Source organism: Lepisma saccharinum, chromosome 6 (genome assembly GCF_977018435.1).
Source record: "Lepisma saccharinum chromosome 6, izLepSacc3.1, whole genome shotgun sequence".
NCBI lineage: Eukaryota > Metazoa > Arthropoda > Insecta > Zygentoma > Lepismatidae > Lepisma > Lepisma saccharinum.
Genome location: NC_139234.1, coordinates 58,203,922 through 58,222,838, shown reverse-complemented (window position 1 = coordinate 58,222,838; position 18,917 = coordinate 58,203,922). Strand labels below are relative to the sequence as shown.

Sequence of the window (18,917 nt, the reverse complement as noted above, 5' to 3'; positions counted from 1 at the left end):
TGGCAACTGTGTGGAGGGATAACTCTGAGTAGAGGACACTACAGGCAAACTATATGTATGTTTGTTGTTTCTATCTTTCTATTATGAAACAAATTATATCTCAACAGGCAAAACTTTTTGATACCTTCTTGTATTTGGTATTATTACATCTTTCTTACATCAGACATGAATGTTTCTGATGCATCATTAATTTGTCTTTGTGGAAGGTTTTCCCCCTACCATTCTATCCATTAGTGTTGAAACTTTTTAACATTACTATCTTCTACGGATGGACCAACAGGAAATTTTTGCCAATGCTGATGAAGTACCTCTATAAAATTTGCCAATGCTGATAATGGATTTCTACTGATCCAATATAAAATTGCAAATGTTTCTTGAAGAACACAAATGGTTAACTAACTTCCTTATTGTATGTAACCAAGTGACTGCAATGCATTTGCTTTAAAAAATAAACTGCATATTTAGATATTTGCTTTACATAAAATAATAATAAAATGGCAGAATTTTGCACCATATTACAGGCTGTCTCTAGATATATATAAGATCGGTAAAACTATTGCTAATTCTACCAATACACTGATGTGTCTATATTGAACAATACTGATAGATAGAGGCACATATTTTTGGTAAATAAAAAAGTAAAATTTCGGTACAAAAACAGTCGATTTTGGGTTCAAAAGTGGTAAATAAAATAAAATTCGGTGTTATAGCGGTGAATAATCACATCAAAAATGCTATATAAAGTGACATTTTGGTTCTAAAATTGTGAATATAATCCTAAATTTGATTTAAAAACTGCACTTATTACACAAAATAAACTTATCCCTTCTAATAACACATTTATGTAGTTACCAGAGTATTAAGTTTATTCCTGTGTAAAAGGGCCCATATTTGCTTCTCAAATATTTACAGCAGAATTAATCAATTTTTCGTGAATTGCATAACTCACAGGATACTTCAGACTTCAGAAAGTGCCGCGTCGGTATATAAATGGTAAATTTCGTGTTTAAGAGTCTATTTCGCATTTTGCAGTTCATTTCGCATTATTTCGTGACAAAACAGGGTAGGAAAATGCACCTCACCTTTCAGAAACATGAAAAATGAATATTACAGCATGTTATTTCATATTTCGTGTTTTCATCAAAAACAAATTTGCATGCCTCTACTGATAGAGTACAAATTAATCTGTCTCATTCCTATATACACATCAATTGTCTGCATATTGAGACTAATTGCAATGATGCCAATTAAGGATGTCTAGAAGTTTAGAAACAGGGTGCACACACACCAGGGAACATGCATTCACTTGGATCTGAAACCTTTCTGTGGTTAGGTTATGCCTTGAGCACTCAATGTCCTGCGCCACAGAGACAGCCTTTTTTTACTTCCGATATCTTCTTATAGCTAATATTAGATCATCAAAATTATCGGTAATTTTACTGATAACAAATATACGTATTGACCATCGCCACTCTACATTCTATCACATTGTTTAAAAAAAAAAAAAAATGCATTTTAAATTGAATGTTTTGAAAAATAAACACAAATGTCCTTCATAAAATTGCCAATGATTACCATTTAAACTACAAATAGTATATATTTGAAATTTTTAAGCACTATATTTTTAAATTGCTAGTATTAAGTAATTTAGTTTTAGTAATTTAAGTAATTTCTTCTGTTACTTTCAGAACACCACCATATGATAGTACTATTACAAGAAGTGTAGATGTGTTTTACTATCTGTACAGGGCAAAAACGAATCAGAAGAGTGATTTAAGAAGCTTCAAGTACATACCTACAGACCAAGGTAAAATAATATTGTGACACATCATTAGTATGATTTTAACGTTATATATGTTGCATATTTATCTGAGTACCAAGGGGTGCAGTTGGAAAGGCCTCTGGGAAATTTCCTGGCAATTTCTCTGTATAAAACAGCTCTGGGTTCACCCAGCCCCCAACCAATGATGAATTTCCATGGAATAGAAGCAGCTGAACACATCACTCCCACTATAATCAAGAACAAGAATGTGTGAGAACCTTACTTCAACACCCTTATATGCTTTCATGGTAGGATGCAGTGGTCAAGGATATTTGATGTATATTGCTTGTTTTGCATAAGGATATTCATTTTACTGGGTACATCTCTCAAAACTTTCATGTGAATTCAAACTTCCTCAGAAATGAATTTGAGATGATGAATTCTATACTTTCATTTTTCCATTCTTCACTTTCCATTTTTTTTAATAGGAGACTCTGGCATGCCATCCTGACTGCTTGCTTTGTGTATAGGTGTGTTTCACCTACATCACAAACTGTTGCATTATGGGTTCAAGCAGCTATGATTGAGGTCAATTCTTGTAAGCATACGGAATTCAAGCGAGCAGGTGGAGATACTAACACAGATAGATATTCATGATTTAAAACAAATGTGCAGTTGGTGCAGATGTAACGAATGCTACATGGTGGGAAGATTCCTTGGAATGACAAATAAAATTGGCTACAAACATGGCAGCTGCGTTCATTGTGATCTCAGATGAAACCCACCTATAGAGAAAGACAGTAAATGAGAAATGTGGTAATCATGTTGGATTTTCAGGATATGCCACTGAGTGCAACAATGTCAAATAAAACTTTTTTTGGATTAACCTTCCATATGCTTCCATACACTTTTATTTTGTTGTTTCCAGTTCGAAAATTGTAGGCCACAGAGACCCTGCTAGTAATTTTGAATCACATTGGAAATAGTTGTACAGGTGGAGATTTGCTTAGTAGTGGGTGAGCGACAATTTTCACAAACTTTTAATGATCTATGTTACATGATGTATCGGGAAGAATTATAGAGAGGTGAGGGACAGGAATTGAGTTGACTTTATATGAACCTACAGGGTGGCTACTCACTAGGAAGTCCTTGAATTCTGGGAATTATGCGTGAATTATTGACTGGGAATTATGATGCGTGAATTATTGACTGGGAATTGTGTGAATTCTGCTTGAATTTTTCTCCGTAGACGTGAAAAATTGCAACCTTTATTAATCACAATCCCATTGAATTTATACATATATATAAATTCCCTGAGGCAAGTTTTGCTCAGTTTAACTCTTATTTTTATTGAGGAAGGAAAAGAAAGCTGTGTGGAAAATAAAACAGAATTAAGTCTGTTTACTTTGTAGAACAATCTACCTGACAGACAGAAGATTGTTGCAGCTGTTTTTTTAAATATTTTGAAGCTGATTAGGTAAATTTTAGTTTGAAATTCTTATACAATGAACAATTTTTTTTATATTAGTATATTCTGTAACATTTATGACTTGTGTTTGTAGATGTTTTTCAAGTCTGAGTATGTGAAATGGCAAATGTAAACTCCACACAAATTAAATATTTCAAATATACACTGAGTGCTCACTGAATTGCGAGCACCTACCTAATACTTTGTTGGTCCACATTTGGATCAGCGGATGGCCTGGAGACGACGTGGCATGGGTTCCACGAGGATATGTCTCCACGGAGATCTGACACCATATATTACTGATGGCATGGTTAAAAGAGCTTGTACTACAACATCCCACAGATGGTCTATGGGATTAAAATTGGGTGAGTTAGGGGGCCAATTCATAAGTTGCATCTCTGTGGAAGGTTCCTCCAGCCAAGCAAGTACAGTCCCATGTTGGTGGCACCGTGCATTGTCGTCCTGAAAAATGCCATCCCTGTGTGGGTAGAAGTGTTGCATTCTGGATGTAAGTGGTTTCCTAACACCTCCCGATGCACAACGGCTGTCACACAGTGGTCCATACACACCAATGATCCCAGTCCATGCCAACAGAATTAACCCTATACCATACAGCCACTTGCCTGTACAGCACTCACCATGCAGGAAGGGTCCATAGCCTCGTGTTGTTGGTGCCACACATACACACACACACACCCATCAAAAACCATGATTCATCGGATGAACACACCCTTTTCCAATCATCCACGGTCCAATCGGCTTGCTCGTGGGCCCAAGTGCGACTAAGTTGGCAGTGACGAGTGGGTCATCTGCTGTGGAATGTCATGCATGCCAGTGTGCGCTGCACAGTTGCATGGGATATGGGTTTTGTGCATCCGCTGTTGTATTGGTCCCATAATTCCCGGACGCTGATGATGCTTTGAGCTGTCACGAGCCGTTTGACTTGACACTCTCCCTGCGGTGTCACCTTCCGTATGTCCTTGCAATTCTGCCTCTTGGTGGTTGTTGCCCTGTTTTCTTGCCACTCTCTGTACACTTTCACTACACTGAAACGGGTGCATCCGACCAGTGTCGCTGTCTGGATTATTGACGCACCTGATGCTCGGGCACCCACAATCATGCCCTTTTGGAACGATGGTAAATCCTGACCTCTTCCCATTCTAACGTGTGCTGTTCGGCTAACATGTAGAGTTGTGTGTATACATTCACCACAATACTTGCAGTTGTGGTGGTCATGTGATCAGAGCAGCTGCTGGGCCGTTCCTTGTTGTTTGGAGGGGGTGGTCGTAACTCAGTGAGAACTCAGTGTATATATTTAATTGAATTGAATTGGAGTTTGTGGATACATTGAAATCACACAGGCCCTTTACATTGTTAATATATTTGTGTGTGTGTATGTGTGTGTGGGTGGTGAGAGACAGTAATACGTAAGGTACGTAGGGAAATAGAGAAAATATCTGCTTGAATTTTTGGAAAGTTCGCCTTGAAAACCGGAAATTATACTCTAATTTTACTACGATTCTAAAGTGACCACCACCCTAACCTAGTTGAACTTAATAAGAGATAAATACAGAAAATGTAATTAATCATGAATATGCTAATCACTTGTACTGCTGCTTTTTTCGTGCAGTGTTGTGGAAGAAGCGGAAACTTAATGTGGCTGAAGCATGTGATGAAACCAAATTATCTTCAAGCATTCAACGGGAAATGGTTTCTCAAAGCACACAGACAGAAGCTGATCTTCTACTGGACCAAGTTCCCGATGAAGCTTCCAATCCATTGTGTTCATATGGTAAGCCTGTACCACCTGTGAATTATTATACATACTTGGCAGGTAAGAACTTCACCCTCTCAGGTCATGATGATTTTGAGAAAACTTCAATCAATCTCAGGTCCAGCAAAACACATAATAATGCAATCAGTGTTGCCACTTGTTATTCTGCCAATTCACCTGCAAAGAATAACCTTATTAAAAATACCTCCAACCAATCCCTTCCTAAAGCTAAAAAACAAATGAATATTGCATGTCGGAACATACATAGGTTGAGAACAAAAATGAAACTGTTTTAGCTTAGTATTATTTTGAGCAATTATGATGTTGTAATATGTTCTGAAACTTGGCTAACTTCTTCACACAATGATAAAGAACTTTTTGATAATAGATAAGTAGTCTTTAGAAAAGATGGCAATGTAATGTCCACAGGGAAATCTCTGGGAGGAGGCATGTTATTAGCTATTTCAAAGAAATATCAACCCACCAAAATTTAGTGCACTCTTGACAATCCCACCTTTCACTCATTAATTGTAAAAGTTAAAATTGAAAAGCAAGCTAATGAATACATTTGTGCCACCTATATTCCTCCTGATTTACACCTAAAATGTATGAGACATTATTCAGCCATATAACTACACACTGACCAAATGGCCATTTTAATTTTAATTGTAGACTTCAGCATACCAGACCTCATGGACCCTAACTGTAATATGCTAAATTCTGGAACCTTTTTTTTTAGAGCTTCAAAATTTTCTCAAACTACATTCTTTAAGCAGTAATAATGTCACAAATCCACTAGGCATAACACTAGATTTAGTCAAGACTAATATGAACCATGTGATTGTCAAAAAGAACGAAATGCCACTAGTTCTCAAGAATAATTATCACCCAGCTTTGTCCCATTCACAGCCATGCAGAATAAAATCAGAACCTATGAAAAAAATATATAATTTTAAAAAAAAGATCTCTTCTAAGCTCTACTAAGAACTCCAAACAATTGGAACAAATTAAAAAAATATTAAAATGTAAATGATGCTACAGATAAATTCTATAAGATTCCAAGTACTGTATTTGATAAATATGTCCCATTTACCTATACAATGAAATCAATCATATCAGTTTCCATGTATGCAATGCTCATTAACTCGTGCAATAAACTGAGCAGATTCATAAATTTGGCTTCTTTTACTTTGCTTTTCTGCCACTCTTGGCTAAAAGCAAAGACGAGGATGAGTGATGATATGGTGAAATTGGTGAAGGTACACTCAGAAAGAACACAATGCCTAGGCTGGGATTCGAACCTGGTACCCCTGGCACTGTAGCATGGTGTGCTAACCACTCTGCCACAGAGATTGGCCTGGGTAGATTGAATGATGGAATCTTGATTTTGCCACCGAACATGGGGGGGGGGGGGGGATATCTCTTCAGGTAAGAAAATTTTAATGAAGTTCCTCCCAGCTAGAATAAAATCCCCCACCTGCTGCATTGTCTCCCATTTTGATTCATACAAGCATTCCCCCATATATCCACAAAATTGACAAACCATCCCCCAGTTAAGAATTTCCACTTCAGACTGCACCGAAGGTTCCAACTTTGAGATGTGTTCTAGCCATGGGCGTCACCAGAAATTTTCCTAGGGGGTCAAACCGAAGATGTCAAAGTTACCCCCTCCCCTCAAAAGTATTCTGATATAGACCAGTGGCATATGCAGAAGTTTGTCAAAGATTGGTCCATTTTCAAAATTATTGTATTATCAATATTTTAAATTATGTTATTATTATTTTATTATGATTACTACTACTAGTAGTAGTAGTAGTAGCAGCAGTAGTAGCAGTTTTAGTTTAGTTTATTTTAGCATCCAATAAGTTTATTATATGAATAACATAGTACTTGTTACAACCAAGATTACATAATAGTTACTTCGAACATTAGTAGCAGCAGCAAACACAGTAGTATAAGAAGCTTCAAAACGTGTAAAAGTTACAAATTAACAAAGTTTGTGTTGCAATCTATGAAAGTTTCATACCAAATTCGGTATGTCAAGACCATTTTTAAACAATGACGCAAAATGAGAGGAAATAAAGTGCTTCGTTTTTAAATTGCCAAAAATTGAAAAAAAGTAGACCAACGCCCATGGTTCTAGCTATGGGTATTTTTTTGCAAATATCCCTTGGTCATCATTTTCACGATTACCCAAAGTGGCAGAAACTCAACATAAAATATTAAATAAAATGCAAAGAAACAATGTTTTATGATAACGTGTGAATTTAATTTTAACTAACTTTGCATTTAATGAAAATAAAATCTTAAATACATTTTTATTTCTCTTTAGATCCATTTTATTCACCAATACAGGGCAATGATGAACAGGAAGATATCGATAAATTTTTAAATTCTGTAGAATTAGATTCTCCTTTCAACAAAATTGTGGCTTCAAGTGAAGCACCAGATATACCAGAGGACACTCTTCATTCTGGAGGTAGGTACACTCATGATCTAAAATTACTATTTATCTGGAAAGAACAAGACTATTCAGGCCAACACTTGATTTTACTTTATGAAGATGATACCCATATTATGATAGGCAAAGAGAGGACCAAGTTTCAAATGATGAGTTGATGAATAAGTATCAGGTGTCACTGTTCTGTTGTTGGACCTCAATTGTTTCACACTAAATATTTAGGTGCCAGTACTGAAGGTACCAAACTATGTAAATGAAAAATACATGGTGGTCACAAAGTATTGAAAAAGAAGCATGTAAGAAATGAATAGTAAGGGAATCAAAGTACTTGTCTAATTTTACTGTACATAGAATCATAGAACAGCTTAGGCAGTTCTTTTTTAACTAGGGGAGACCGGGGTAATTAGAACATGGGGTTATTGGAACATGTTAATGTAGAATAATTTAAAACGAAAAGACTGGTGTAATAACATTTCATACCTATGTACCTACACTAAACCTACATGCAGAAAATTTGTTATTGGAATAACTACACAAAAGTAAGTTTTATTTGGCTTTTATTATACACCTGCAAAAAATGATGTGACGCATGCTTGGTGTTTCTCTGCTTCTGCATATACTGGATGTGAATGAAAGAACCCTTGCAAAATTTTCTTCACCCCTATAATAAAATATAAGGGCACACATCTTTTCATGAGAGTTTGGTTGTCTATGGGCAATTTGCCTGGTTTTTATAAGCGAAGTTCTTATTACCCCAAAAATTTCTGCAAAGGGGTTATTAGAACATTGCGTAATTTGCTTGATTTTGCTTGGGGTAATTAGAACAGTCATGGGGTAATAAGAACATCATCTTGAAATACCATGAATGTGACAATAAAAATAATACATTGTCATAAGAACATTTGAAAATGGTTAGGCTAAGTTCAAAGTTCCACATTTGTGCAATATTTATAATAATTTAGTCATAACAGTTATTTTTGACTGGCAATATGAAAAACAAATATCTTCAATCATATGTGTTCTTTCAGACAAGAAAGATATGATACATTGAAATTTATAATTAAATTTATTGAAATTGTGTACATTTGCATTGGCATCAAGGTTTATATACAAAGGTCAACTCTTTAAAATTGTTCAATGTATAATATGATGTCATACTTGGTATTTTGTATCAACATTCAAAAAATGGTAATTGTAATCATTAGATAAGTATATTGTGATATACATAGTAAAATAGAATCAGACTATGACGATGTAGGCCTATTCAAACTGGAAAAGTACTACGCTGTATATTACGAACGAAAGTGGTATGTTGGTAGAATTATTAAAATCTCTAATGGCCAGTCTAAAGCAACAATCAAGTTTCTGGAGGAAAAAGAAACTGGCAAGTTCGATTGGCCACGAAGCCCTGATGTTGAGGAAATTGATAGGAAGTTTATATTTTACGGACCTTTGGAGTTAAATGGAATCGGTCCATATACCCTTCCATTGTATGACATCATTAAGAGCAAGTATGAAGCTTTCAAAAAAGAAATCAAACATTCAAATCAGTAGATCTACTGGTGCCAAACTGACAAATGTTAATATGGGTCAAGTGTTCTTTGGTGTAGCTTTTGTCATGTAGCCTATATTTTATGGTTTCATATATAATTGATTTTTGAGACTGATAAGCTTAATTTCTGGATATATTAGTTTTTCACGACAGTTAAACCTGTTAATGTAAGTTATCTTAAGTGTTTTCATAAGTATTAGCACTACTTGTTACAAATTGGAGTAAGTTTTTCTCCAAAAAAGATGCTTTTTTGTACTTTTTCTAATTGATATACTAGATTGTACATGTAACTATTAGAAGTTTTTTCTTTACTACATTGTAGAATGGCCTATAACCTTTCAAATAAATCATAGAACACTGATTTTCATTCACACATGTTTGCTTCACAGCTGGGAAATTGAACTTTATGAAAAAAGACGTTAACTTGGGATTTTATTTAAACAAGCATTGATAACTCCAGAAGAAGTAGAGCTATTGTGTTCAAATTTGCAGGATAAATGAGACATTTATATATGATGCTCTTATTACCCCAACAGCAATCTAAAGCTATTCAGTTGAAATTTCTAACTTATGTTCCATTAACCCCAAATGGGGTAATTGGAACAATTTTATGGTGTCATGACAATTATTTTTTTTTGGATGAGTATTTGCAATGCAGGTATGGTCATTATTTTTTTCAAAAATATACAAAAGATGTCCTTTTGTATGGTAGAAATTTTTAAAAAATCCATCAGTAACTTTCTGAGTAATTTACAGTGGAACTTCTACAGGCTGTTTCCTGTTCTAATTACCCCGGTCTCCCCTAACATTCAAAACAATCGAACACAATTTAAATTTCATAACAATTCAATATGTGATCTATTTGTGGTATGTTGTTTCTTGAAATGAGTTTCTCAGCATTTTGGGCATTGTGTAAGTTCAACATTGTCAAACACTTTGGTTGCATAAACATGGTCTTTCAGAAAACCACTTAAAGAAAAAGATGATGATGAAGTATGTCAGGTCAGGGAAATGGTTTCCAGTGTGATATTGACTGGTTTTCAGAATGCACAATGTCCATCTAGTACATCCTAGTCACACAGACTCATGTCTGGCAAGCAAGGGACATGCTCTAGTACCTTCTGCAGCAACTTCTTCAAGTCATGTAACATATGACTCCTGACATCGTCATGGAGGAGCTATGTTTCAGTTTGTTTTAATACATATTTTTTTTTTTAAATTATGATGGAGATCAGAGTCCCACAAGTCTCCTGCAATCCCTTGTGAATTTCCAGGGGCATGCGGTGACATTTGGGGTTAGGCAAGCAACTGAATATGATTCCATTTCACAGTTACCATTGCAAGTTTGAACCTTGAATACAAACTATTTAAAAACACCTAAGAACCCTTACATTGTGTAGTGCTTATATAGTGCAATGTCCATCTGGAGTCGACAATTAAACAAGTTGGAGCTGCATTTGCTACTCAACTACAATATTCTTCTTGGGTACTAATCAGTACATTGGCGTATCTCCTGGTTTCTGGTTACAAATTTTTAACAAATTGCCAATAAGAATAATTTACATCATAATTATGTGGTTCATTTTTCTTGAAGTGGCAACGAGTGACCTAGATGTGATTTTAATCCCTCAGTGCAATCTCCTGCTGCTGTGAGAACATGGTTCTAAATATCAAGACAGGCGGTGTATATATTAAGCACATCATTTTGTGACTGAGTGCAAAGAAAGTGCTCTATAGTAGAAATGATGCTGGAAACTTTTCCAGCACGGAAGCATTTCCCTCATAGTGATTCTTTCATTTTTGGAAAATCGTACTCGTGTCTGGCAAGTAAGGGACATACTGGCACCTCGCATTGTCATGGAGGACCTATGTTCTGAGATGGAAGAGCTGAGGCACCACAAGCCTCCTGTAATCCCTTGAGAATTTTCAATGCGTTTTGTCCACGTACAACCTGAAACTTTATGAATATTTACTGTTCCTGGTGCATAAACATTATTAGGTTGATGAAACACACACACACCACACTTCAACTGGTTCTAATTCACTAACATGGAGTAATGTATGCAATCAACACATAAACACATTCACATAACTCTCCAGAACACAACTTGCTCATCATTTGACACATGGCCACTAGAGGAGCATATTCCAACAGTGTTGCCAGGTCAAGAAAAATGACCCTCTTAATTAGTTTTTGAAACTGAATTCATTACACCTTTTTTTTTTGTAGCCTGTATAGTTTTCAAAATAGCCAAATTGATATAACTAGTGTTTTGTTAAAATAATTATTCTACCTGCAGTGGCCTCGGTGGCTCAGTCGGTAACGCATCTGACTACCATGCTAAAGGTCCCGGGTTCGATCCCCGGCCGGTTCAAATCCGGGAACTTTTCTAACGATGGAAGCGGCCCCGGTGCCCACCCAGCATCAAATAACATGGGTACCTGGGGGAAACCCTGGGGGGTAAAGGTGGTCAGGGGCATGATGCTGATCACATCACCCCCACTCAAGACCGGATCAAGTAAGTGTGGGGCGTTACCTCCACACCCCTATACGCCTTCATGGCGTGGTGCTATGCACAGGGGAGCACTTTACCTTTTTTTTTTTTACTTTTGCAGTGTACCTGCAAAATATATGCCTACTTTTATTGGTTATGGATAAGTTGCTATAATACTGATTGCTGCCAATTTTTGATTCCCATTAGCAGATAAGTGGACACATCGATCATGATCATAAATATCCCAATAAACCAGCACCTTGTATTTTTTAGTTCTTGAAATTAAATCTTCCAAGCACTTAACATATGATGATTCAACTGATGACATAACAGGCAGATTACTGGACAAGTTGGAAAATTTTCAGAATTAAGTAGAACACACAATAACAATTTTGTAACTTTATTATTTTGTTTACATAGAATGTTGACCTTCGATTGTTTGACTGCCATAGAGAGACAGTCAGATCAGATCAAGATCCTTTATATCTAGAACTGACCCAATACCAATGCCCTCCCAATTATACAGGTGGTGGATCTTGAAACTGAGACACCTGGACAGACACTAATCTTTATTAGTAAGGTGTTGAATGGCCTTTGGCGGCCAAGCAACACGTCGGGGGAAGGACCGATAGAGGTCCTGCACAGTGGTGATTTGCAGCCATTCCTCCTGATGCACATCGATGAGTTCACTACATATTGGTGGAGGGAAACATTGCTGCATGCGATTCTCCAAAAGACTGCATGAAAGACTTCTCTTCTACTGCATGAAACCAAATATTCGAGCTTTGTCAGGCCAGCTCTTGGAAGGCTCAGGCCTCGCGAGGGTACGAAACAGCTGGCGATGCCGCTTGTAGGTTGGTGTGGTCGTCAGCTTGACCCAAGTCTTTCCACTATGAGATTCGAATCTCCTTGTCTGTAAATTGTAAATGTATTAATTTAACAATACTTTGGCGAGGTATGAGTTTCTTCTGAGGGTAGTGCCATGGCACGGCGGCTCTGCCCTTTGAGCCGCCGCTGATTGTGCATGACCAACAGGTGGCACAGGCGAGCCCTCCAGTGGCATGTTCTGTAATCACCAGCATTTCAGTTTCAATGACCACCACCTGTACAATTTCCAGGCCAGATTGTTGTTATATTTTAAATATTATTTACCACATTTCAAATATATTGTTTTTACATTTTGTGTCCCCTTCCGGAACAAACTTTCGACATTGTAGACTCCTTCTTTAATGTATTTGTTTAGTTACAATTAAAACAAATGAGTGGGTTTTAATGCACACACCAGTAGTGCTTGTAAATGTTATTTTGCACAGTGAAGTTACCAAAACTTAGAACTGACAAGATTACAAAATTGTTGATCTCGCCATCCCCTACTGTGCAATGATGCCAAAATTAAATAAGAGTAATAACTGTTGAAACTTACTGTATGTATTACTTTTACAGGCAGCACTGAATATTCTGAAGATAGTGAATATGGGTCAGATAGCATTTATGTGTCAGATATACATCCCTGCCATATGCTGCATAGTGCTGGTGGACAGCACCCTCCTGTAACTAAATTACGAGGTAAGCAGTAATGTATGTTAATCATCCGGTTTACATGTGAGTGAAAAAATAGAAAGCAGATTATTTACGTGAAAATATGAATTTTAAAAATATTTGGCTTTTAGGAACTGTGGGACAAGAATTGCACACAAAAAAATTACACTCTACTTAGGAGTATAAATGAACTGGTTATCTGTCACTCTGCATTGTCCAACACTGAAAATTTGTGGACAAATAATACTTTTGTGTTATTTTTATAACATTTGCCAACAACAAATGGCATATTCTGAACATTGGAGACAAGCCATTTCTTGTGCATTGGTTGACTTTTTTCTTTCTTATGGAAATCTTTTAACTTCAAAGGCTAGGTGTTATCTCATTAACCCTTAGACTACCGAGCGTGTTTTCTCTGTAAACGCACGAACGACCGAGGCGTTTCCAGCAGGGATTTTAAATTTCTGCATGCTTTTATATAAAATTTTATATCTCTGGAACTAAGAATGCTGGAGTTACAATTATACCTCGTTTTATTCAGTACAAATGTGGCTATAAGCCTATGACATAAAAACTGAATTGTCCGTTATCAGGTAGAAGAAGAAGAAAAGAAAACTTGTTTTTTATGAAATTTGAAAATCGGCGGGCCCCCACAATGCGACGCCGTGACGTAAATGTGCAAAATGATACCAGCACATTGCCTGATATGTTTTGCACTATTGTACAAAAAATCACGCACATATTTGAGATACTTTCCGGGAAAAAAATATTTCCCAATGTGAAGCACCAGTGTTTTTTTGAGCAGGGAAATTTGAAATTCGGCGCACGTACATTTTTTTAATCTCTTAAAACTAAGAACACTGAAGTTACAAATTATACCTCGTTTTGTTGATGCTAGATGGAATTGAAGAAAATACTGCTTCTGTGTTCTGTTGTTTTTTTTTTTGGTAACATTCTAAGTCTAGTGAATGAACCACCTTCATTGGAAAACTAACGATTTGATTTGTGTGTGAGCACATTCATTTGTACTTTCCTTTGAAACATTAAAGTTAATGTAAATATATATGAACTATAATAAGAAAATTTTGCTTTTTAGTTCCTGCCCTAGTGCAGATAACACAAGTATATCAGATAAATTGTTCAATTTATGGCTCACTCATTATTGCAAAGGAGAAGAGTTATACTGCAAATTGTATAGATTGGGTTTGTATGGGAAAATTGAATCTTTCTAAGAATAAAAAATGTAAGGAAGAAAAAATATTAATTTTTCCCTGCTTTCTTTCCAGAATCATCGAGCCATGCTTGTGCATCGAGAATGGCCTCTTGTTACAATCCTTGTGAAGTTACGTACCATGCCATATACTGGACTGACCAAACATCAGATGTAGTAAGTATTTTGTGTATAGTTGAGAAAAAATGTTCCATCAAGTTCCCCTAGGCCCATTTCATCAAATAAATCTCCTGCCTAAATGTGCATCGAAGATGATCATTTGAAAACATCCATCCATCTGCAGTGCCCTCACATCTCTCACCCACTCCATCTCGGGAAAGTGATCCTGTTTTCTCTGGCCCTCAAGAGACAATGTCTCAACACCTACCCCATTTCCACCTTGGTCAACCTACTATCCGTGACAAAAATATTGAGCCCCCTGTTTACGTGCTTGTAAAATTGTACTCCGTGGGAGGAAAGAAGTCAAATATATCCCATTGGAAAGCCAGAAGTGTCTGTTTTTAGACAAAAGCAAGACAAATTAATTTTAGCTCTGTCTGTTCTCTATTCAAACAAAAATGTTCATAAAAGTGTAGTTTTTTGTTTTTTTTATGTAAGATGAATTCAATTGTGTGTAGCTTCTTGTAAACCAGTAAATATGACATGTCTTGTGATTGAAGCTTGTTTATGTGGAAATATCTCAGTCATATATAATGTTGCTATCATTTGTGGAACAGCCACAATTAATGTTTAATAACAGTGTTACAATCTCGATAACGGTTAGCCCAATGGCGATGCAAAGGATATCCAAATGATGAGCATGGAATAAAAATCAAATTTCCATGCCTTATTTTTTCATATTCTGAGAATTGAAAACGACAGACAGAATTGTTTTTCTTGGCAACTGCTTGCGCGTTTTCCTTCTCGTTGCTACGACAAAGTGCGCTTTATTGCCACACGCCGTTGGCAGCCCTTTTTTACTCTGCGTTCAGCCAGCAGCTTTGATCGGAAGCGAATTGTTATGCACATGAAGCATTGTTCAGATACTGTAATTGACGAATGCAAATTTTCTTTTATCACTCTTGTGTTCCTACCATGAATTATTGCCTGAACTCGCACACATACATAAGATCCCTTACATGCACTTTTCCTTTGACTTGAATAAAGTCAACATGACTTTCCCTGCAGAAGGCTGGCTGTAAAACTTCTTTGGTTTCGGCGAAGATGAATGTTGCCATTCTTTGCTTGCACTTTTCGTCAGTAGAAAATGGTGCACCCTACTTTCATCCCTGGTGACAATGTGAGCTAGAAAATCCTCACCCCTCCTCTTCATAACGCCTCAGCAGCTCTTGACATGCATCAACCCGATGGACTTTCAGTTCCTGCGTCAGCTGTCGAGGAACCCAACTGGCGGTCACTTTTCTGTAGCAGAGTTCATCATGCACTATGTGTTGTACTGAACCTTAGCTCATATTCAGCAAAGAAGCCATTTCAGCCAGGGTGACATACCGGTTTTCCTGAATAAGCCGATCTGCTGCAGTTATGGACTCCTCTGTCACAACTCGCTGAGCCTGACCCGGACGAGGAGCATCAGTCAATAAAGTCGTACCTTTTGCGAATTTCTTGCACCAATCAATCGTAGACTTGCCGCTGTGACAGACAGGCATCCCCATACTTCGTCTGCATTCTCTGATGAATATCAACCGGTTTCACACCTTCACTCCATAAAAATCTAATAACTCCATGCTGTTCCTGCTTGGTGCAACTGCATAGTGGTGCCGCCATCTTGAATCAGCTGTTACTCACATCCAACCCCACCTACCAGCACTGCTTCATACTACCAGCTCGGAAAGACGTCAAGGACTGTGTCTGCAAATTTCCAAATGCCTAGAAAGAAAAAAAGATTTTTAATTACACTTTTTCCGTTTTCATTGGATTCTCCCTCGTACAAAGCACACACGCTCATAGGCACAAAAATCAAAGAAATACACACCATCATGCACTACAACCATGAACTCAACATAGATAGTGGTCAGGCACACCACCTGGCTTCTGTTACTGCAGCAATTAACACCGGTGAACAGCAGACGACATATACGCAGACATACAGGCAACAGCAGCACACCTAGCGGCGATTTAGGAAGAAACAACAGAAACACACCTCGCAACAGCACAACGAATTCCAACAAGGATGGTGGCAATGGCTACCGAAATTAATAGAAAATAATGTAAAACAGCTTTGTGGGAAATATGAGTACCTTAATTATCTATTACCACGTCTCTCATTCCCATAGTATGAATTATTATTATCTTTAATGTAGATCTTATCAAGTATTAATTATGTATCCCAAATGTCTCAAAATCTTTTCTACAAAGAAACTTGATATCTTCTGTTGGATTAAATTTCTATATTGCCATTCTTGTTATTTAATTTCTTCTGGTGTTCTTCTGCAGTGAGGAGGGCCTCCCACACATTAATCTATGTCTCCCATTACTCTCAATAAACTTCTCTCTTTTTAATTGTATGCTGCTCTTTGATGATGTGAGCTTACAAACCCATTTATTGAGTCCATATTTATAATGTCTATGTAAAGTTTTGGCCAACTTATTCCTCTCCTTTCTAGATGTTTGCTGCACTTAATTTTTTGAACATGAACAAATTATATTATATATTCCTTTCAATTCCACATCTGGCAGTGGTTTTCTCATTTCATATTCATTATATATACATTCCAATGCAATGTCAGCTTGGAAAACCCTTGTGGAAGGTATTACTTTGTGTGTGTTTCTTTGTTTGTGTAATGTATTGTGTATATATATGAACTGAATGCAGTTTATGATAATTATTGGGCCTCCCCGATGGTGCAGTGGTAGCGTTGTCATCTTGTAATCAATACCCGGTTGAGATACATAGTCGTTCATATCCCACTTTAAACTGTAGGTCCAGTCCCGATTAGCCTTACTGTGCATAAAGTGGACTTAAAACACCAAATCAAATGAGAATATGAATTATTCTGTCTAAACCCCTCCTGAAAGTTCTTATGGGCGCACCCCTCATTTTAAGTGTATACGTATTTGGTGTTCCAAGTTTTAGTTTGTTGTAGTATTAAATGTGGCATACCACAATTGTTTAATTGGTATTAACGAATAATGTGTTAAAGTTTTTGACACAGTCATAAGAAGCTGCAGTTATACTTGTCTACTTCAGCTTAATTTCATTGTAATGTTTTGTTCCTTTCAAGGTGAATTCTGGCAAATCAAGTGAGAAGAAAGAAATTGAAACATCATATGATGAAGGAAACAGGTAAATTGCCTATGTAACCCTTTTATCTTTCTTGTATCTTCTTTCTAGCTTTTGGCCTTCTTTTCTTACTTTTAGCATCTCTTTTCTTTTCTTTGCTTGGTATCCTATCTTTCTGTTTTTCCTCCCATTGTCTGCTTCATTTACTTTTTATTCTTTCTATATTTCTCTACCTTTCGTTCTCTCGCTTGTTTATCCCTCTTTCTCTGCATCTTTCTTCTTTAATTCTCTTTCTTTCCCCTCATTCACTATTACTTCTTAAAATATCTCTGCATAAGGTGATCTGATACCCAGGCTTAAGTTTGAACTTTTCCTCGTTAAGCCTGTATGAGCTTGCTCACAGTTTGTTCGAGAACCAAATTAAAAAAAAAATTGACTGAACACTGAGAAAGGTTGTTTCTATAGAACCACTTTTTGATATTTTGTGTTACTACATCAGCATCCTGAAAATTAATTTTACTTTCGAAGGACAAGTTAAGGGTTCCCTTGCTGGTGCAAATACAAATGCACATACAGCATTTTTTTTCAGATATCTATATATGTGTATTGTTTTATAGATGTAGCCTATTATTATATGTAATACCATAATGACAAGGGTAGGTGGTAGGGCGGCCTCATGCTGAACTTTACCCAGAGGCATGCACGTAACCACTGTTACCAAAAATATAAGAAAAGCACAAAGTTATTTTAATTCTGTTAAAAATGTTTTAAAAATTAACAAGAGAACACATCTCTTCTTGATATGTAGTCTTCCACAGTTGTCGATAAACAGCGCAGGTCCTGGTGGATAGATCAGATTACGTGACACAGTGGGACAGGGCATTGACCTCTCAAATGAGGAGGTAGGAAATACTAAGGGGAGGTTGCCTATAAGGAGCCAGTGTTACCAGGGCTCCTGAACTGAAGAAATGCATTATAGATTCAACACATGTGTTGTATTTGCATGTGCTTTTTTAATACCACTTCTCTACACATTATGAAAAGGCTGACAGCAACAGTGAGATGAATGATGATAGATAAGACGTAACACAACATCCACATCCAGTGGTGTAGCAACATATCGCAAGGCTCTGGGTGAGATTAGAATGCGAAGCCCCCATCTTTTCTTTAAATTTGAAATCTCAATGCGAATCGATACAAAATCTTCAGAGATACGTCAGCAATTTATTATATTTAAATAATAGTAATAAATTACTGATGAAAATGATATTTAATAATTTCATTCGCCCTGAAAATGTACATATTTCTCTGTTTTCTGGAAGCTGAAATCTGAAGTTGTAGGAAGGTAGAAAGATCTGCGGAAGAACTGCGTATATTACATATGTCCAGTGGCATGCGGTGACCATTTAGATAGC

General features: G+C 36.7%; 1 protein-coding gene across 2 annotated transcripts in view; it reads left to right on the top strand.

The window, feature by feature from the left end:
* LOC145988801 (nuclear factor NF-kappa-B p105 subunit-like) overlaps positions 1-18,917 on the top strand; it is a 114,244-nt gene that overhangs the window by 50,234 nt on the left and 45,093 nt on the right. For both annotated transcript variants that reach the window (XM_083123994.1, XM_083123993.1), the window contains exons 8-13: positions 1,689-1,807; positions 4,861-5,022; positions 7,337-7,483; positions 12,956-13,078; positions 14,338-14,438; positions 17,504-17,565. In XM_083123994.1, coding sequence (XP_082980120.1) covers positions 1,689-1,807; positions 4,861-5,022; positions 7,337-7,483; positions 12,956-13,078; positions 14,338-14,438; positions 17,504-17,565 — 714 coding nt within the window. The remainder of the gene's footprint in view (positions 1-1,688; positions 1,808-4,860; positions 5,023-7,336; positions 7,484-12,955; positions 13,079-14,337; positions 14,439-17,503; positions 17,566-18,917) is intronic.